General features: G+C 39.9%; 1 protein-coding gene across 1 annotated transcript; it reads right to left on the bottom strand.

Annotated features, from left to right (window-relative positions):
- Window positions 1–256: 256 nt before the first annotated feature.
- LOC143100926 (zinc-binding protein A33-like) lies at window positions 257–3,770 on the bottom strand. Its single transcript, XM_076264518.1, has 6 exons — window positions 3,372–3,770; window positions 2,207–2,302; window positions 1,823–2,053; window positions 1,269–1,288; window positions 1,068–1,183; window positions 257–783 (listed from the first exon to the last, which is right to left on the bottom strand). The coding sequence occupies exons 1-6, from the start codon at window positions 3,768–3,770 to the stop codon at window positions 257–259; spliced, it is 1,389 nt and encodes a 462-aa protein (XP_076120633.1).
- Between the last annotated feature and the right edge of the window lie 18,747 nt (window positions 3,771–22,517).

Raw genomic sequence — 22,517 nt, 5'->3', positions numbered from 1 at the left:
AAAGTACAAATACATTTACTTAAGTACCGTAACAAAGTATTTGTACTTTGTTACATTCCACCACTGGATTACACATACTACCACACACACACACACACTACCACACAACACAACTCTCAATTTAAAACATGCACTACCACACACTACCAAACTGTACTTTGATAGCTGTAATATGATTTAACCTAATACGTTAAATGAGGTGAGGTTGGAGGTGAGCATTAGCACAACTTTAACTTTTGATGTCCATTAGTATTATTTATTTGACAGAGGCCTTTACTGGTGAGATCCTTAGATGGACATTTCTGGGAGTACAAAAGTATGGAAACACTTTCTCAGTGAAAGTGTGTGTGAAAGTGTGTAGGTGTGTGTTATTATCAGGGTCAGAGAATAACAGCTCTCCTCTGTCCCAGTCCAGCTGCACTCTGATCCTCTGGAGTTTCTGCTGCACTGTGAGGAGAAGGTAGGCACGAGGAGGAGCACGTGCTGCATATACAGCACCATTATACAACACATACCACAGTTCACTCATGAAGTATATGTCTCCCTTCCTCTGGAGAGACTCTGCCATCACACCCACATACCACATTGTGTTCTCTCCAACCTCCACATCCCAGCAGTGAGTCCCTGAGTTAAAGCCCTCAGAGCCCAGGACATTGGGATACTCATCAAATCTCTCTGGGTTATCAGGAAGCTGCTGTCTCTCATCACCACATCTCACACTGGTCAGATCCTCAGACAGGATGAGTCGTGGGTGTGCAGTGTTGGGATCCAGAGTCACAGGAGCTGCAGAGAGAAAGAACACACACATGAGCTGAATACTGAGTGATGTGTGATGAGGATGTGAATGATGGTCATTATTAATAGTGGTGTTAGCAAGTGTAATGGCAGGAGAAGTAGTAACAGTGAAATGCTCTTTAGTCATCAGGATGAAGGGATCACAGCGGGAGTGGAATGATAGTGGAATTATGGGGTTATCATCACACACACACACATCGCCACTCTCTGATCTGATTTAATTTGCTAATAACCCCTGGTGTGTTTGGTTATGTGGAAACAGCAGACTACACACTGAACAGTCTCCTGCATCTTCTCCCAGACTCTGAACTTCAGGTTGCCCAGGTGCTTTGCCACATTGATCAGAGCTCCTGAAACCCTCTCTGGATCCTGCAGTGTGCACTGGGCTCTGAAATAACATTCAGGAGTCAGTGCTGCTGTGGGTTTGGGTTCAGAACCACAGAGAAGAGAGAGACAGGAGGCAGATCACTCACCTTTCCACTGTGCAATTGTACTGGAAAATAAGTAATGAGGAAACATTACACTGATGGACACTGATGCTCCCAAACAAAACTGTTTATTTTATTTATTTATTTATTTGGGGGGGGGGGGGGGGTTCTTTTGGAAACGGTGGTACCAATGATATAGACATAATGTATGGTTCATATTTGCCATTTACCCCTGTGAGATGACACTTATGATCATGCATCAGCCAAATGTAATGTAATGTAATATGATCATTTTTGTTATTTTGTGACACACACACATACAGAGAAAGACATACAAACACAAACACAGAATGATTTCAGTCAATGTATCACACACACACATTCTCTGTCCATGTCCTGGCCCAAGCCCAGAAGATATGACAGACGGGGATTGAATCTGATCTCACTATCCATCACAATCAACCATAGGAAGATGTGTAATATGGTGGTTAATACAATGATGTGAGTGGCATGAACAAGTCAATACAATATTATAGCCAGACTTTTTTATCCTTAAAGATCTAACACACTTCATTATACAGACAGTGGATGGTTCATACCTGCAGTAATGTGATGTCATCAGCTCCCATCTCCTCTTCTAGGTCTCTGATTGTGTCTGAAAGAGATGAGATCTCTCTGCTCATCTTCTCAATCTTCTCCTTCATCATCTGACTCTTCTGCTCCTCTTCCTCCCTCAGTGCAGTTATCCTGGCTGCCTCTTCATCTTGTAGAAACTGGTGAAGATTCTCAAACTCCTGCTTGATTTGCCTCTCTGTGTGTTGGGCCTGAGTCTAAATAAAAGAACATTACACAATGATTGTTCCAATTTCATGATTATTAGATCTGTGAATTTAATGTGAAATGAATCATCACTCTCGAAATTATTTGTGTTCACATGATGGCGTTAAAAATACTATTTCTTTATCATATAATCCATATCTCACCTTAATATGTGATGCTGTTTGGTCACAGATGAGTTTAACTTCATCAAAGGTCTCCAGTTTCGTCTGTAAGGGCTGCAGTTGGATCTTGAGCTCCTCCTGGAATGAATGAGCACAAGTTGCTGCATGTAGGGAGTGTGTGTAGATATCTGTGAGATGTTGATATACAGTATATGTGCATAGATTCAGGACTGCTATGGTGATAGCAGGGGGCAACCACAACATGTAAGAAAGTAATAGAAAAAAAATGGCTCTGATGAAGACGCCGTCCGCGTTGAAATGTTAGTCACCAGCTCCATTAAAGCTCAGTTCAAGTATTTGTGTGCTCCGGTCCTTCTGTGGTCCTTCTTCTGAAGTGGCCCAGGACCTGCTGTTGATTCTGTGGTCCTGCCCTGTGAGCACTGACGGACTAGAGTGCAAGTGATATCCACTTTATAAGTTATACCGGTATATGGGTGTTATACATTAAGAGATACCGAGATGTGAGAGATATGGTTTAATGCAAAAGCAAACTGAATGTGAAAAAAATATATATTTCAACAATTAAAAGGCAATTGTGGTGCATAGGCCACATCTCATTATATCTTGAAGAGTTAAAGGTTTCTTGAAGTTTGTTGCTAGAGACACGGTGAATTCTTGGAGTGACATAATGGGAGTGTCAAGAGTATCCCTCCAAGTACCAGCTCAGAAGTCTGGATGTTGCGCAACACTCATCAGTTGTAACAGCAGGGTGTAGAGTGCCATCTACTGGTGCATTAAAGGCATTACAATACCTCCTGCCATGACTCATCATGACTCCCAGTGGCGTGCACAGACAAGACCGCGCGAGTTCACGTGACAAAGGAAGAGAGATAGGTCGGGTGTGCGTGCGCAAGGAGGTGGCTCATTTCGGGGCATTGTTTCAGTCGTTTTTAATGGCTCAGGTTTTCAAAAGATCACTTCAAAACCGACCTCAGTAAACTCTTAATAATATTAATAATAAAAAAAGAAGAAAAATAACAAGTTTCAAAAGGGCATTTTCGTTGATAAAGGGCAAACTTCCTAGTGCTTTAGCACCACCTAGTGTCTATGTATGCACGCCTATGATGACTCCACTACATTATGGGCGAATAGATGATGATGTGTGTTCATAGAGCCCATCACCAATATTACCACAGTAGATTCTTACCTTACGATCCTGTGCTGCTTCATCTATGGGACTGAAGGTGTGATTCTTATGTTTCTTAGACGTCTGACACACCAAACACACAGGTTGTTTATCCTCCAGACAGAACAGCTTGAGTTTCTCACTGTGCAGACTGCAGAGCATCTCAGACCCTGCTGAAGCTCTCTGACTTCTCTCCTCTAAGGTCTCACACAGGTTCTTCAAGTGGAGGTTAAGTGGAGGTTTGTCATTTGAAGATGTTGTCCTGCAGACTGGACACTCTGTAGATCCCTTAGTGTCCCAGAACTGCTGCAGACAGACTTTACAGATGCTGTGACTACAGGACAGGAGCATGGGATCCTTGAAGACATCAGTGCACACAGGACAGGAGAAATCCTCCTCAGCAAATGATGTAGAAGCCATTTTCTTTTTCAGTGCAAGTCTCGTTCTATAACTGTTTGAAGATTTACTTTCACTTTTAGGTAGGTTGAAAAATGCTTTCAGCTTTTTAAGATTCTCCACAAAGAACCTCCTACTTCACAAGATTGTGAGACACATCAAATTCTTACAAAACAGGAATGACCAAATCAACACAGTTTGTATCCCACATAACATCTTAACATACTGACACAGCTGCTCCATCCAAGAGGCCTGACCAGAATTCAGTTACATCCTCAGTCAGGGAGGGGCTAAAGGGGAGTGGGACTGTTGCTCTTAAAGGGACAGGGCTTTCATTTTCCACCATAATCTGTTTAATCTGTTGCATATTGGCCACAAGCAGTGTTGGGAAGGCTAGTATTTCACTACAGATTACTGAATACTATTCAGAGATGTAAATGTCCAGCTTCAGAAAGTAAAAGTCCTGCCATATACTGGTTCTAACTGTGCACAGGTGATTTCACTAATTAGCTTCTTCTTCTTCTTCTTGTTTTTATGGCGGTTGGCAAACAACGTCTGGTTGCATTACCGCCACCTTCTGAAATGGAGTGTGGGTCTGAATAAATTATTTCCCTACACTTAAATTATCTTTATTAAACCTGTTCTTCTAAACAAGGAAAATAAAAACCCAAAACAAAAATCACCAGAATTCCTTAGCAAAATATCCCTTACTTTCAAAGGTATCTCTTCATCTTCTAGCTGCTGGATTAACTGTTGTCTCTCATTACTATATCTAGTACATTCTTCAATAGCATGTTCTATGGTATCCTGTGTGTTACATACACTACACCTCCCATCAGCATGTTTTTTCATTAAAAATAATGCCCAAATCTCATTCTTGAAATGATGTTCTCCTCCTGTGTATTTCTGCAAGTACTTCTACTCACCCCCACTCTTTTTTGGATATTATATAGTCTCCTACCAGTCTGACCATTATCCCACAATACTTGCCACTTCTCCTTTATCTTTCCTTTAATGATTGATTTCACCTCTGCTTTACTATACTTAATGCTTAAACTTATATACTCCATTTCTGTTGCCTTTTTTGCATACTTATCAGCCAACTCATTCCCTGTTACTCCTTTATGGGCAGGAACCCATACAAGTCCAACATTGACTCCAGTTTTAATTAATGTACTAGCCATTTGGACAATTTCTATAACAATGTCTTGTCTAGATTGTGAATTTATGTTCTGAATACTCATCAGAGCTGACGCTGAGTCTGAAGCAATTACTAAACTTCTTGGCCTGTTACTCTCAGCCCAAGAGAGCGCCATTAAAATAGCAATTAGTTCTGCTGTATAGACTGTTAAATTATCATTAATTCTTTTTTGTGTTGCTACTTTTAATTTTGGAATAACAAAAGCCACCCCCACTCTCCCATCCCTTTTGGACCCATCTGTGTACATTATAATCCTATCCCCATATCTTTCACTTAAATACCCCTGCACCATATTACTATCTATATCCCCATTCTTAGTTTCTTCCAAAAGACTGAGATCAACTGAAAGATCTTCAAGAGTCCATAAAGGAACTCTTGAAAACACTACTGTAGGACTTACATCCAACAAGGCTATTTCCATCTCATTTATTTTCTGTTTAATAGTCCACCCAAAACTACTTTTTGTACCATTCTGTCTCTCTTGACACTCTAACAATGTAGATTGACTAAAATGGTCTTCCCTATGACCTTTAAGGTTTGCCCAAAAAACCAGGCTAAGCTGGTCCCTTCTGAGATCTAAAGGCAACTCCCCCATCTCTACTTGGATGGCTGCCACTGGAGTTGTCTTCATGGCTCCACAACATAGTCTTAAACCTCGACTCTGCACTCTGTCTAGTTTATTTAAAGCTGTCTTAGCAGCAGACCCATATACAACACACCCATAATCAAAAACTGATCTAATCAGTCCAATATATATTGTATGCATAGCACTCCTAGTTGCACCCCATTCCACCCCATGCAAACACCTCATTACATTCAATACACTCTAAAAAACATTGGGTTAAAAACAACCCAATTTCAACCCATCCACTGGGTAAATAGTGGTCGAGCCCAGCACTGAGTTATATTAGCCCCGAAAATTGGGTTGTTCGGTCAACCCAATGAGTTGGGTTGATAGTCTAACCCAAACATTGGGTTATCGTAACAAAACTGTTAGGTTAAACCTACATAATTGTTGGGTAGGCGATCTTATACAACCCAGGATTTATATTATTTTCACTGTCATTTCTGGGTTATGCTGACCTAATTTATGGGTTATTCTAAGTATCTTATTTTTCTCCTTAATCCAATCACTATTAATTGATAACAATTCAAATAAATGTTTGCAAATCATTAATGTTACAATATAATGTTTTAAAATCCATCCAATGGGCAATAATAGCCATGCAATGAAATAAAACAGTTCGACATTTATTTATTTGGCAGTTTATTTTTTGAACAGATAGCTAGAAAAAGCTTGTGATACTTCCATGAAGGCAGGCAGATTCCACCGTCCGTTTTGGGGATCACCCCTGTGAATCAAAGAAGAAAAAAAAGAGTGCATTAATCACTGTTATTTACAGAACTTTATATCAAGATTTTCATGAACCATTATCATTGAATGATGTTGACAAACATTAAAAATCCACCAGGAGACAAAATATTAGCGCAACACACTCGGAAACCATGACCACCTATGCAGTTATAATAACTTGTAGCTTCTAGTTGAGACTCGTAAATGGTGTAAAAAAGTGATTTATTTGCATGGCTAGGCGGATAACTAGCGCCCGATTTCTGAGTGCAGGGGCCGTATTACAGAAACTTCCTATCTTAAGTCCTAAGTTAAGATAGGAGAGGTGTAAGATAGGATTTTTCTCAATTTGGTATTACAGAAACATATCCTATCTTAATTTAGGAATCCTATCTTATCTCAAGTTAAGATATCCTAAGTAGGCGATCTAGCATCGACGTTCCGCTTTTATGTCTGTTCCTTAGCAACAGATGAAACTTGTTGTTGGATCACCTCACTTCACAACTAGCAGCTATCATAAAAATAATTAACTAACGTTAGCTAACATTAACTTACAATTACTGTTCATGTAACTTTATCTAAATGACTGTCTGATAGTGCTATTACAACCAGAGCCCGTCTTCTCTGCTACAACCAAAAACACCCAGTAACGTTAAGTTACATGGCTATAATATGAAGCTACCCTGAATGAATTAATAAGATGTTGTTTGCCATTATTATTACCGTATGTGTGGCTTGTGAAGAGACTAACATTACCAGGGCTGCCAACTTTTCAAAAAACCTTGGAGTGAGATTTGGTGGGGCCAACCAAAATTTTGCTGCGGAAATTTTTGTTTGGCTCATTCAGCATTATACCGTACAGTAAAAAAAACCTACATCAGTGGTTCTCAGGTGTAGGGACCAGGCATGGACGGATTATCAACTTTCGGGCCCCTGGGCCCACATGTATTAAGGGCTCCCCACTAATTGTCGCATATGTGGAAGGGGGGTTTGGGGGTCTTCCCCCAGAATTTTTTTTCATTTGTTTGATGTGATTTCCTGTATTCTGGTGCATTTTGGTAGCTTAGAAATCTAGACACACCCTAGCGGCAGCAAATTACATTTGCTTCCAGGGCTAGTCTAGCAACTCTCCGTTGGCTTGTGAACTCGAAAAATTAAACTTCTATCAGGCCAATCAAATCGTCTATAGAGTCGTTAGGGGGGCATAACATAATGAATAATGGCAGAGTTGCAACAGTTTGGCACAACAGTGTGACACGAGTTAAGCTTGTTTTGAGATGGCAAAAGTTTGCACTAGCCAACTAGCTCCGCTGGTGGGAAAACTCATGGGACTCATAGCGCTGTCCTATTGCATGCAGAGGGAATTTGAAAGACAACCGATTATCCCGCCCCTCGGACTGAGCACTGCGAACGGTGAGTGCCCAGACCCTACATTTTAATGTGGGTCTGGCTCGTCAGGCTAGCATTTTGGGGATGGCCAATACTAAATTCAATCAGATTCATAGCCTACATCCTGATGTGTTGATATTGAGGCAATGATTCCATGCAAAGGCTTGGGCTTTAGGGCCCCCTGACACCTTGGGCCCCTGGGTCTGGGCCCGGAAGGCCCGTGCAGTAATCCATCCCAGGGACCAGGGTCCCAGAGTTAAATGAACATTGGTATCAAAGGGATCTAGCCTACTAGTAGGACCATGGGTGTCAGAGGCATTGTGAAAGTGGGTGGGACATTTCAGAGGGGGGGTATGGGGGTCTTCCCCCAGAAAAAATTTTTTTGGACTAGATGCAATTTCCTGAATTCTGGTACATTTTAACAGGTTATTTAGATACATCTATACTGTATAACAAAATAACCCTACTGAAAAAAACAGCCTGACCAGCTAAAGGTGGTTTGCTGGTTGACCAGCTTGTTTGACCACCCTATGATGGTTGACCAGCTAGACCAGCAAATCTCTTGCGAAAATATACCTTCAGCTGGTTTACCCACCTAACGATGGTAATTCAGCTGGTTTTGCTTGTCGTACCACCTCAAGCTGGTAATTTTAGCTGGTGTTGCTGGTCTACACTGCTGGTTTAACTGGCCGTGCCAGCTTATGTTGGTCAAACCAGCATGACCATCTTACACCAACAATGTCAAGCTTGGCAGGCTGGTCACCAGCATGACCATCTTGCACCAGCTGTATCCCACACGACAGGCTGGTCAAACCAGCATGACCAGCTTCCTCAGATGGTCACGCCAGCATATCCAGCTGGTGGTCCAACCAGCTACACCAGCAAAGACCAGCAAGAGCTGGAAGAAAACCAGCAAAGACCAGCTTAAACCAGCTAAAACCAGCTACCAGCATAAGCTGGTTTCTAGCTGTTTTTTTCAGCAGGGAAAGCCAGCCTACGAAATTAATAAAAAGTAAATCATGGATAATTTAAAAATAACTCAAGGCTACTTGGCTACGCAATAAGGTTTCCATTACAGCACCGCAGATGTTCAATGAATGCATGAAAGTGGATGGTTTGTTTGAAATCCCGACACTCTTTCAACTACATGGAACGTAATAGTGATCCCTCCCCAGATTTCATAGCCCATCAGTCCCAACATTTAACAATATAATCAAACGGTCCAAAAGTAAACTAAATATCAAACTAAACCGAAAATGTCATGCTTTTGAAGGCCTACCAGTATGCCGCTCCAAGAAACGCATGTCTCAAAATAAAACTCGCAAAAGAAATAAAGGGCTGTCTCGAATACAATCCTGCCCCTAAAGGCCTGTACTTTGTCTTAAGACCCCGGCCATAATTTGAGGATTTACAGTATCTAAGTAGACAAACTGGCTTCAGATATCCAACAGAGTGAATAGAGATTGTGCAGTCTTAGCTGTGGTTAGTGACGTGATGCTGTTAATGGGGAGTTTTACATAGCCTAGCGTAAACCTATAGGTTATTATTTATTTGGCGTACCTAAGGCTTTTTACCTTATCAAAAGTGAGGGGGATGACTGATCTCTTCAACACTGCAGGGGATTTGGCGCTTGTCACTGTGTGTGTGACAGAAGAGGAATGGGAGAATGCGTGTAACAAAAAAAAAAAAGTTTATGAGCGATTTACACGCAAATGGGAGAATCCAATGAATATGACAATGAAGCACTAAACAGATGCTGAAAACAGCACTGGTATTTCGCACGGCAAAAGCGTGGGGGGGGGGGGGGGTCCAAACTAACAATTTTAAAAAGTGTGTGTGTGTTTTGTAAGAATTTAAGAAATGTTTGTATATTTTAACTTTTAAATGCATCAATCAGGTGAGGTCAGACTTGCTTATTTTTATGGAAATATTTGTGCTGTAGCCTAAGCTATTTTGCACTTCAGAATTATAACCATGCACACACAGGTGGAATAGTTATGGTAATATTGCAATAAGTTCACAACCACAAAAATATATGCTACATTTCACAGTTCAGAAATGTTCAGAAATGTGTGTACATTTCAGCACTCCATGAAATTATGCAGAAGTGGTCACCTGTGTTATTCAGCTAGTTTATTTAAGATAATATATTGGTCATTGTAATGGCCATAGCCTAGGCCTACATGCTATTCCTTTTTCAGGATGTACCCATATCTGCATGATGTGAATGTTTGCATATGGCTTATGTCAGGCTTTAAACCAATATTTGTGTCTCGTTATTTGATTTTCTTCATATTTTTGCATTAATGTCACTATTTATCTGTAATGGGATGGGCTGGAACCTGACAATATAAGAACCATGATAGTGGGATAATCTATGGCTGAGCAATTTACAAAAATGTATGTAGGCCTACTGACAAATAGTTTACATTAATACATTATAATTTCGCCCCAATGAGGCTATGTAGAAATGTGTTGCAATTTCAAAACCGGATTACTCAGGAACCACTTATTGCACAGAGGCATGCTTTATATCCTCGTATTCGGTACGGTTTGCTGTTTGTTGTGATATTGGGTTTGCCACATGTTGTGTGAAGGGTTAGTGAAATATTAAACCGAGAGTAATGGGTGTGCACTGTGTGCAAAATGCAAATATGATTAGCCTAAATTGCACGTCGGTTCAATGTTAATTTTCTCGCGAACCATTTATCACAGCAACTTGGCGCTAATATCACTGGAAAGCTTAGAATCCGCACGTTCACCTGATGTGTGATATCATATGTATAGGTTTAGTTTAGCTGAACCTCATCTGCCAGGTATTTGACCTACCAGGTTGACACTTCAGCGTGAAAAATACTCAATAATACTCAAAGCATACCTGAAGCCGGGGAAATGCGGGGGGAATGCGCCTGGGACGGCTTCTGAAGTAGCATCGCAAATGAGAGAACATTTAGAAAATTCCACAGACGGGGGGTGCTCTTGAACCCTCTCACCGTCTCTGAAAGCATAACCGTGGCTCAACAGGTAGATCTATAGATAGGCTAAACTCATTTTTCAGGCATCTGACCGACCGGGTTGACACTTCAGCGTGAGAAATCGGGGGTGTGGCGTGTGAGTGTGTGAAACTAATCAAACGCGTGTGTCTCACGGCCAATGCGTGAGAGTTGGCACCTATGATTACTTCAACTGTGTTGGCTAATATTAGGTGACAAACGTTAGCTGCAACCATAGTCTAGGCTACAACCACCACGAAGCATATTTAATTAGCATTGATGCTAGCTATATGGTCTGCTAATGTCAACCAGCTTGGTATGCTCATTTTAGTTCGTTGTAAAAGTTCGTTTTGTTTCTGTCAGCAGTTCATGCCCAGTGAACAAAGAACTATGTTTTTATGAGTCTGTCTTTGTGTATATTTAACATGAACAGTAATTGTAAGTTAATGTTAGCAGAGAATGTCTAATAAGGGGAGAACTGCCACTCTCGGAAAACTTCCGGTTTCTGAACTGGTTGCAGTTCCTTCTGTGGTTCCACATGAGGGCGCTCGTCCACGAGTGCAGAATGCATGGAGGTCTATGGAGCTGTACCCCTCAAAATCTACTTTTCTCGGGATATAATTTTTTTTCAAGTAATTTGAATATTGTATTCGAAAGGGGAGGCAAAGAAAATACACTTGGTGGAGTATTATATTTTTTAAAGTCACTTAATTGTTCTAAAAAGCCTTTCAAACGTGTCAATGACATCACTCATTAGCACAATGCTAGCGTGTTATGGGCAACAACGACCCAAACTGTAAGAAATCAAAAGGACATAAGTACTCGTTCATTCAACCTTTGACCTATAACCCATGTTGAAGTTATACAAACTACAATCAAATCTGAGATTTGTCAACGACAATCAGGTGAAAGAGACAAATTTAGCCGTCTAGCTCCATTGACTCCCATTCATTCTGCACTCATGGCGATCGCCCCCAGTGGAAATATGGTGGAACTGCAACCAAAATTCGGTACAATGGGACTTAATACGGAGTGGCAAGGCTCTCCGTAGACGGGCTCTGATGTTAGCTAACGTTAGTTAGCATGAATGACACAATTGTTAACCTGTTTCAGGCTGAACGAAATTGGCAGGCAGAATATCCATTCATATCATGAAGGGTATAGCTTCTACATCTCTGGGTGGACTTTTAAAATCAGTCTGGATAAAACATTTTAAAAAAAGTTAAAGATACATACCTTACGAAATCGCCTGATTTCCATTGCATGCTGACAGCTGGTGGACTGGACGGTTGGAAGAATAACGATGTTTTTTCGAAATTCGAACTCTCAAATAACTATGCAGCTGTGTTAAAGTCACCCAGGTGCTGGGTAGTGTACTCCACGTCAGGTGGGAGAGAGGAGGGGCGCTGTCCTAACCTATCAACCCAACAAGCTGGGTTACAGAAAATAACCCAACATGAGTAAAAACAACCCCACAAAATGCCCTGACAGCCTCAACCCAACGTTTGGGTTGAGAAAATAACCCAGTATTTTTTAGAGTGTACCTTTTTACACTTTTCTACCATCTTCTGAATATGAACTGCCCATGTTAATCTTTTGTCAAACCATATACCTAGATATTTAAAGCTCTCTACTCTTTCCAATTCCTTACCTGATATTTGAATCTGTAACTCCTGACTTATTTTCTTCCTTGTGAAGAAAATGACCTTAGTTTTTTCCACAGATATCCTGAATCCCCATTCAATTGTCCATGTGTGTACTGTATCCACTGCTTGTTGTATCTTATTTACAATGTGATTGACATTTCTTCCCCTTTTCCACATTGCTCCATCATCTGCAAATAAAGCTACACCAATAGACCTTTCTACATTTATAAATATCTCATTTATCATTACTGAAAAAAGTAATGGGCTAATAATACTCCCTTGAGGAGTACCATTGTCTACCTCATATACCTCACTCAAAACCCCATTTACTTTAACTCTAATTTTCCTCCCAGATAAAAAGGATTTTACCCACGCAAACCCTCTCCCCTTTACTCCCAACTGATATAATTTGATAAGAAGCCCCTCCTTCCACATCATGTCATATGCTTTCTCTATATCAAAAAATATAGCTAGAACTGTTTCTTTGTTTACCTGAGCTTTTCTTATGTCATCTTCAAGTAACACAGTTGGGTCCATGGTCCCCCTACCTTTCCTAAAACCACTCTGGTAATTCCTTAATGCATCTTTAGTTTCTAAATAGAATACTAATCTATCATTTACCATTCGTTCCATGGTCTTACCCAACTGAGATGTCAGTGCAATAGGCCTATAACTACTAGGCAATTTAGCGTCTTTACCAGGTTTCCTAATAGGAATAATAATTGATTCCTTCCAAGTGCAAGGGATTACCCCTTCTACCCATATTTTATTAAAAAGAGCCAATATTACTTCCTTACCTTTATCAGTTAGATTTTCTATCATTGCATAGCAAACCTTGTCATTCCCTGGTGTAGATTTACCCACCTTCTTCAAAGCACAATTCAGTTCCTTCATTGTAAATAGAACCTCCATCACACCACCTTCCTCATTATCATTACCCAACTCAGCACTATATCTTAGTTTAGTAGCTTCTCTTCCTTCCCTTTCTATCTGATCTAAATTTGCTTCACTATGTACCTTTACTAATGTCTTTGCTATAACTTCAGCCTTGTCTCTACTATTAGTAATAATCCTGTTATCATCCATCATTATTGGATACTCATATTCTCTCCCATTACCCCTCATTTTCTTTATCATACCCCACACTTGTTGTATTGGTGTAGTTCTACCAATAGAATCACAAAACTTTTCCCAGTATATTTTTTTTGCCTTCCTTATTGTCTGTCTCACTATTGCTTGCAATCTTTTGTATTCAATCATTTTCTGAAAGTTGTGTGAACTTTTCAAAATTCTAAAGGCTCTATTTCTATGCTTTATACTCTCACTGCAATCCTTAGACCACCAAGGTACAATTCTGGTGACATTTTTATTCTTAGTTTTAGGTACAGCTACTTCTGCTGCATCTACTACGCTGCTGCTGATTTCCCTACATAAATTCTCAACACTTTGATCCTTATTTACACCCACCAATCTGTATTCACTGAACTCTCTAAATGTGTCCCAATCAGCTCTTTCTAACATCCACCTACCTTCCCTCATTACACTCTCTCTTATCACCTCCACTCCTACCTTAATTGCAATTGAAAAATGGTCACTGCCTATAGTACTTTCCCTCAATACTTCCCAGCTACATTTATCAGCTACTGTCTTTGTAGCCAAAGTCAGATCTATTGCAGATTCATATCCCCTAGCTATATCTATTCTCGTACCTGAGCCATCATTCAAGCATACTAGCCCCTTCTCACCCAAATATTCCTCAATCACTTTTCCATTAGAATCATCCCTATCCCCCCAAAGAGTACTGTGTGCATTAAAATCACCACACCAAATACCTTTACCATTTAAGTTATCCCACATTTCCACTAATTAGCTGATCTACTTTGCTAAAGAGTTGTGCTAATTAGAATCAGCTGATCAAGTGAATGATCAGAGACTACTTGCCTAAAATGAGTGTTACTTCATTTTGAGGTAGAAAAGTAAACAATCAAGTAAACAATACTTGACTTGCTGAAGTTTGTGCTACACTGTGAAGATCTGCAGTTTAAAGACTCCAAACCCTTCAACATGGTGGAGTTACTGCAGTTCAGCACATCAGGGACTGAATCAGGTTGTGCTCCATGACAACAGTTTCTAGCTGATTGGGACCCAGAACAGGAACTAAGAATTCCTGCTCTATATGGGACTAAGGAAGCATCCAGAGGACCAGCACTGAATAGGAAACAGTGACCTCCTCATCAGAGCTACATTACATGCAGGGTCAGGACCATCAGCAACACCTTCACAAACCACCAGGGGGCCACCACCCATATCATACTTTGCAGTCACGTGATTACCATGGATACCTGGCGGGCAAGAAACGCTAACAAAAAAAAAAAAGCCAGAGCCAGGGGAATTGCAGATTTCCAATACTACAATCAATTAACTATTTAGACCATATGTCACCAAATGTTCAAATAGATGTCAAGAAAAGATTAACATACTCGGAACGTGTGATCCATAACGTTACACAGCACCCGTTGATGTTTTCATTGCTTTGAAGCAGGCAAAGTCTCTACCAGACTTGGAGTTTGGAGATCTTTAGATCTACATATATCTTATAGAGAATCCGTCACTTTACACCGCACAAAATATAAAAGCCTACAAAAGTACAGATGGCTATCTTTTTATCAAGAGTGGATGGGCACAACGCTGTCTTATGGGAGGTGAAAAACAGGAATATCTTCATAAAAGGTGAGTGTTGAGTGTTACTAGTTAGCTAGCTAACATTACCCGTTTGCTAATGTTTGCATGTTTGTAGCTATAAGTTACACAAAGTGACATCTGTTTCATCGTGTGATGAAGTCTTCATCTGAATATGTACACCCTGCCTGCCGGCGAATGACAGCTTGATAAGTAGTTAAAAAAAAAAAAAAACGTATGCCAACTGTATCATATATGGCTAGCAGGATGTCAACATTGTAGCCTACCTGCTTATCCACTCCACATAGCAACAGACAAGAGCAGTTGGGGCAGCGAAATGCGTATAATCCTGTTAGCAATCTGTTAGGTTTTAATGTAGTAGTAATAAGTGTACGATAGTATGCATGCAAAGTAACTGTAAGTAATAAGTAGACGCAGTACAACAGTAACGTGTCATTCATTCACCATGTAATCTTCTCATATATCAAATCACGTACAGATGATAATGCGTTCTCGCCACCTACTGGCGAATGTGTAAGCACGTTTAGATAAGATTACACGATTGACATGAAACATAACATCAGCGAATCATAAATCTGAAATTATCCATTATGTCAACTGTCTCTATGACAGGAGACTTCATGACCTTCACTTAGAAGTGAAACCCAGCTGGACGCACATTAAAAAAAGGAAAGAAATGTGTAGCTTTAAAAAATATCTGTTGTAGGCTACTGTGCTTGTGAATGATATACTTTATCTAACTAAAACCTTTTTCTATGTTAGGTACATCATTCCTACAGTTTGAATGAATCGCCTCTGACAACTTGGGTTGCTGTGGAAAAGGAGGGACTAATTCGATTTGGCCACTGCACCTGTATCACCGGGTGAAGTGTGCTCACATGTAGTGTACATCAGGAATCTGTAAGAGACGAGAGATGCACAGAAGTTGTTTGCAGACTACTGATCTTAGTGTTTTGAATTGGAGGTGCAGTGTCTGCAAACAGGAATTGGCAAAACACAAGTGTGCACAAAGAAAACAAATGAAAAGTGCTACATTTTGAATTGCACTGTTAGACAGACAATTACAGATTTATTCAATACATAAATAAAATGCACATACATAGATAAATAAAACAGATGAATACAAATAAATACAATGCACAAAGGTATTTAAAGTGAAAATGTAATACATGTATTATTGTAATATATAAAGTGTCATATATTCATTATTATTATTATTTACAGTGTGTGTTTGTATAAATAAATCATTGCATATTTACATTGTATTATTGTAGTATTTAACCAGAAGGAATGATTGAGGGTGCCACATTTGTAAGGGCACAACACACATGGACTAGGCTACTTTGTCTAAAACTGTTGTTCGGCCTCCCCATCCCTTAGATATGAATATGACTGTTCCTTGTGGGGATATGCCTATTAGGTATTTCATGGTGTGATGATGTTTATAGGTCGAATATGTTTGTGCTCTTGCTTCTAAGTCTTTGGGTTTTTCTATAAAAATTTCGAAACAATCAATTATGCAGGCACATCTAGGGTAAGTTTGTCTAAATATCATGGGCATTGACAGCCGAAGCTCCTCTCTGTGGCCAAAATAAAAATGATGGGACAAGCTTTCCATGTCTTTCTCCCTTTTCCTCCTTTTGGTGGCAGGGGTGTGAGAGAAGACAGACGGAACCCAATCAGGGGAGCGGGTCATCAGATTTGGCACCTGAAATAATAAAATAAGATAATATAATAGATAAAACACGTTATTGCCACACAAGGTTTTGGGTATTTTCAACATTGAGTCTTGTAACGTTAGTTCCAGGTCTTTCTAGTAACTATCAAGTATGTTAGCAAGCTAGCTGCATAAGGGACTAGGATTAACTAGCTAAATTGTGTGAAGCAGACAAGTTTTTTTTAAATAATCGAGCAGTAATAATTCCTCCGTAAATAATCTAGCTCTACTGTTGGGTCATCTCTGGTTCTCATTGAAAACCATAGATATCACAAACCTCAAAACAACCTATCACACAACTTTTGTTGTTAGCAAAAGACGACAGCTGTTAGCCTAGCTTAGACTCATAACACAAACAGCTGACTCGCGGAACCAGCTGGTGGTGTTGATTGACGAAACTACAAGGTAACTTAAGACACGATTAATTACATGATCATACACCCATTGTATTCAAATGTTGAAATTACCTTTGATGAAATGATCACTGCACAGACGTGTAGGGCCCGTGAAGGTTGTCAGGTCCCATTTCCTGAAACGATTTCAAGCCTGTATCGATAGTTGTCGTCTTCTCTCTGAATTATCCTTATCAGATCCGGTAAAAACATAACCCCGGCTTATCTCCTCGGCATCCAATCGCACAACAAGTATCTGGCATGTTATTTACACCTCAAAAAAACAACTTTTGTATAGTAAAACTGGCGACGTCCTGGCCAGATCCTAGACTAATTTACTGCATTTCCTTGCTGGAGAACGACGTTCTTGCCCGCCAGCCAGTGGTTGTGACGTCATGTGCAAAGTATGAATAGACCCATTTACATCCGACGTCAGCAAATATTTGCGCGCGCATTTTGGCAACAGAAGTCGTGTTATTTTCCAGCAGTTCTGATTGAGGAAGACGAGGTAGCAACCAGTTAGTAGGTATTCACGAACTGTATAAGGCATCAACATGTCAGGTTGTTGCGTGTATGGTTGTACTAACCGCTATTCAACCAGTGGACTTAAGATTTATAGGATTCCGACAGGACCACGACCATTTCAGAGCAACCGAAGGCGTCTGTGGCTGCAAGCTATTAAACGTGTGGACTGGAATGAGGACATCATCAAAAATGCTTGTGTCTGCGGCGCCCACTTTATATCAGGTAAGGTTATCTATCTAGATAGGCTACTCTTTAATATTACAGGAAAGCCTTGTTTATATTTGTGATTGTATGATTTAGAATAATAATAAAATGCAGCTTAAATTGGATAGACTGGAGTTAGATTTAGCTAGTAGTAGCTGCTAGCTTGCTATGCAGCTTAAACGTTTGATAGCTTGCTAGCAGACGTGTTTGTATTTTATTTTTGCAGGCGAGATGTCATTGGACTCTAGTAGTCCTGATTTTGTGCCATCTGTGTTTACATACACAAAACAAAGCCAGAACCCAGGTGCAAAGATGGACAGGTAGGATTAGAGTTGCCCTCCTCGGTCGTTTTTTGTATTGTTTGTTTTCCCCTAAGCCATACCTGTCAACCCTGTGACTTAACCTCGAATTCCCTTCAGTTAACCCATGTGTCCAAAGTAGAAACGCTAGATAATCTTCCAATCTTTTGCTTTGTTCATGGTGCATTCACCGACTGATTTGGCGACTTCTGGATTAGTGAAAACATTTGACGTAACGTTAGATCTAGATTTGCTGCTCCACCTCGTTTAGGTGCTGCATTTTGTTTTTAATAAGCTTACAGCTGCTGTTTTGAGACATGTGGCTGAGTCTACCTGTATATTTCTGCTGTTACTGTAGGTACCATAGGAAAAGGAGGAGAGAAGACGGACCTAGTACTGCAGCAAACCAACGTGCTCCTTCTGAAACTCCAGAACCTCCAGAACAAGAATGCAGCATGGATCATTGTCCTGGTATAAATATATTAATTATCATCTTACAATTAACTGATTGATTGTCATAGTTCCCACCCTCACTGAAAGAGTCAGTTTGCTCCTAGTGTGTGTGTGTGTGTGTGTGTGTGAGCGTGCGCGTGCTCCTGCAAGGCCCACTGTCCCCTGGATGGGTTAAATGCAGAGGAGAAATCTCTCCCTGGGATCAATAATGTATTGCGGCCTATGGTGCAACCCTACGTATCCCTCATTTCACAAAAGGAAAGAAGCAGCTTTCTGCACAGGAAGTGGACACAGCTAGACAACTTTCTCGTGTAAGGATCCATGTAGAAAGAGTAATTGGTCGGTGGAAAAAGTTTAAGATTTTGCAGACAGTTATTCCAGTGTCGCAGGTTAACATACTAGATGATGTTGTTATTGTATGTGGTGCCCTCACAAACCTCTGTAAGAGTGTTGTTCCCAAATGAGTTACATATAAACATGTATGACATGTAAAGGGATTTTACTTTTTGTAAAACATGTATTTAGGCTTACTGTTCTTTAGACTTACATTTCTTCTCTGTTACTTAATGAATTTTAATAAACCTCCCCACATTGGCTGATACTGGTGTGTGTAATGGTCCTTCCCCTCCACCCAGATTATCTCAACAATTCCGAGTGTAGTTTAACTTTTTTATTTGTAATGTTGTTACTAATGAGTTTCATTCCATTTTCATTTCATTAAACAAAAACAACATGGATAGTAGGAGTATGTACAATATATTATAATCAAACTGGTTTTGTATGTTGTAAACAATAAACAATAATACTTTTAGGTCTAAATTATATCTATTGATACATACATTGAATTAAAGAGTACAACTTTTAAATATCTTGTTGCACTGAAGTGCATAGACACAGCAGTCAATAACACAAAACATTTACACAATGGGATGTTTAATCTATATATATGATCTGGAATAGTCATTACTGTAGATAGTCAGTACATCATTTAACTTTTTATCTAACTTCAAAAACAAAGGAAAAACATTCCATAACCAACATCTAACACCATATCTGGTCTTTTATCACAATAAATCATATTGCCCACTCGTACATGAAGGCATTCAAGCCTCTACCCTCACACATTTCCTACACAACCATGTTGCCCGCTTCCTTTTTATTTGTGCACAACTGTAGTGAATGTGGTTGTTGCATTTGGCACAGATTATCATTTTACCAAAATCTGGTCTTTCACAGTATTCACAGGCTCTCTGTGACACCAAGACAGGATCATGTCTTGTTAGTAATTCAGGCAACACATTTGAGATAAAGAAGTCATGTGCTTTTGGCAAAGCCTCCTGGAGAAACTCTTCATTTCTTATGATGCGTTGCACAATGAACTTCTCCTTCGTCCACAACACAAAGTCACAATAGCTTACATCACAGACAAAGATGTGAAGTTGAGTTTGATAATAGTATGTGTGTGAATGTTTCAACGAAAATGACTTGTCCAGACAAAACTGCTTGTCTTCTGTACATCCTTGAAGGCTATTCCTATATTTGTAGGGACACTTTATCTCTACCACCCCTTTTGCCACAGCAGGAACATCTTACATCTTATCCCATCTGGCGATGATCCAAGGTGTGGCTCAGAAGGTTGTACTACTAAGCCACATGAGCTGATGCTGAAATCTGGATGGCTTTGGGACATAAATGCAGTGTAGGCTTGTCTTGCTGTTTCCTTTATGTTTTGACCCCAGAGCACAGATGGGACATTTAACTCTGTTTTGTTGTACTGCATTATATCATTTAGGTATGTTTTGCTTATCTTGTCAGTTGTGGTTGCATGGTGAAATTTGGTGCTTGTGATCCGACCAGCCCTATAGGTGTGACACTCATTTGACTTTGACTGTTGCCGTGTCACAAATTCCAGTTTCTCACATTGCTGAGGTTGTAGTGTAGTTTTTAGTTTATGAAATGCATCTTCACATTTCACCTGCATGTCCTGTGGTGAGAGCTCCCTTAGTGTTGCATCCCATAAAGCTGTCAAGGGCTCAGGTAAGTCTGGATGTTCCTCTGAATCAGTGTCAGATGATGCTGTGTCCATGTCACTGTTTTCAAGGCTTGTCAGCACTGCAGCACCTGGGTCCACATCCCGCAGTTCCCGAATGTCATCATCTGTCAACACTGACACACAATCAGTGTGCTTTATAAGAATATTTCTAAAAACCAGACCAGTTAAACTGTAGATAACTAATTTCTAGAATCAGTAATCTGAAGACATTCAAACTAACATAATAGTGAAACTATTCAATGAAAAATCAACCATGTTGGTCTGTCAGCCTGTTCATTTTTGCATTATCAACACCTTTCTCAGGCTATTATTGTGTCAAAACACTGAAAAGAAATCCTGAGAATTAATTAAACGCACAATGGCAAAAGGAAACTTATCTAGGCTCTGTCCACTATTATACACTACATGCCTCTGGGTGTGATACTATTCTTCCTAGTAGATGTTGAAGCTGCTGAAAGTTGCCTGCCTAGCCTTTTTGGTTTCTGGAAGCAGATATCCCTCAATGGAGCCGGTGTGACTTCTTTCCTGCTGACATCTTTCCACATGCACACTCCAGAAGTAACCGCTTCTTTCTCTGTCCTTCCCATCCTACCATATAACTCAACTTTGAATAATATTGCAGCTGCATGGCTGCAGCATGACCCAAGCCTGAAATTTCACAAAAACATACAGTAGGCTAATAAACATACATTCTGATCCATAATGTTATGACCAGGGCTTGAAAGTAACACTCAAAAAGATCTCAACTCTGGCTATGAGGTAGGTACACATCTAACTTACTAGATGGTAATAAACATCTAACTTACTAGACATATGACTACCGGTAAGTATCCTAAACGTAATCAGGTTATAACTGAATGATATTGGTTGCTGACATGTTGAACCCTGTTGTATGTGTTCATGAAAATGTTAGTTTCAAACCCTGGTTATTTCATAGCAAAAATAAGATAGCTCTACCGCACACTGTTGACGTTTACTCGAGTCGTTAAATCGAGTAAACGTCAACAGTGTGCGGTAGAGCTATTTTATTTTTGCATTTAAGTATGTTCCTGCAATCTACCTGCACCTAACCAGCTTCACGTGGATCTTGGCATCACCTGGTTATTTCATCTTTGCATAACAACTAGATCAAAGAGCTCTCGACGCTTTCCCAAAACCATAGCAACAGCAACTTATTCACCCCTTGCAGACACGTGACTTAAGTCACGTGACGGCTCCATGCTGGACGGCAAAAAGATAGGAGACGGACGGCAAATTACATTATGTCATAACGATTATGATGAACTGAACACCATTACTATAACATCTTTGTAGTTCAATGTATTGCTGTTTGGGGTCTGATAGTCAAAGAAAGATGCCAGTGGTGTTGTTAGATGAAATGGGTCATGATCGCAAATGTAAAGTTATTAAAACTGGTGGTAACAGCAAGTAGAGATAACGTTAGGTCGTAACGTTAGGCTACTGTAATTAACATTATGGTAAATGAACACCCATAAGTATTTCAGGACTAAAATATTGCAAAGCGATTTGGTTACTTTATTTGTCTTGCTTTTATCAGTTGTAACATAGTCAAAACGTTAAGAATGTCATATCAGAACATGAAATAATAACTTAGCTGCCACACTTAGAAGCTAGCTATTCTAGCTAACGTTTATCGTAGCTCATAGTGCTAGGGCTAATGTAACTCGTCAGTTTGTACGTTGCCCAGTGAATAAACTTACTTCTTAGGCCTACATGTCTTAAGTTAAAGAACTGAAAGAAATAGGAAATAAAAAAACTTGAACGGTATGCAATTGTGGTTGATATACTCCCGAAACACAAAGAAAACAAACCAAAATATATCTATGC

The sequence above is a fragment of the Alosa pseudoharengus genome, unplaced genomic scaffold (assembly GCF_046254945.1).
Source record: "Alosa pseudoharengus isolate Yale_2024_CS ecotype anadromous, Long Island Sound unplaced genomic scaffold, YU_APseudo_1.1 YU_APseudo_1.1_scf_3, whole genome shotgun sequence".
Classification (NCBI taxonomy): domain Eukaryota; kingdom Metazoa; phylum Chordata; class Actinopteri; order Clupeiformes; family Clupeidae; genus Alosa; species Alosa pseudoharengus.
The sequence above is the reverse complement of the archived record's forward strand: the minus strand, read 5'-3'. Positions and strand labels throughout refer to the sequence as shown.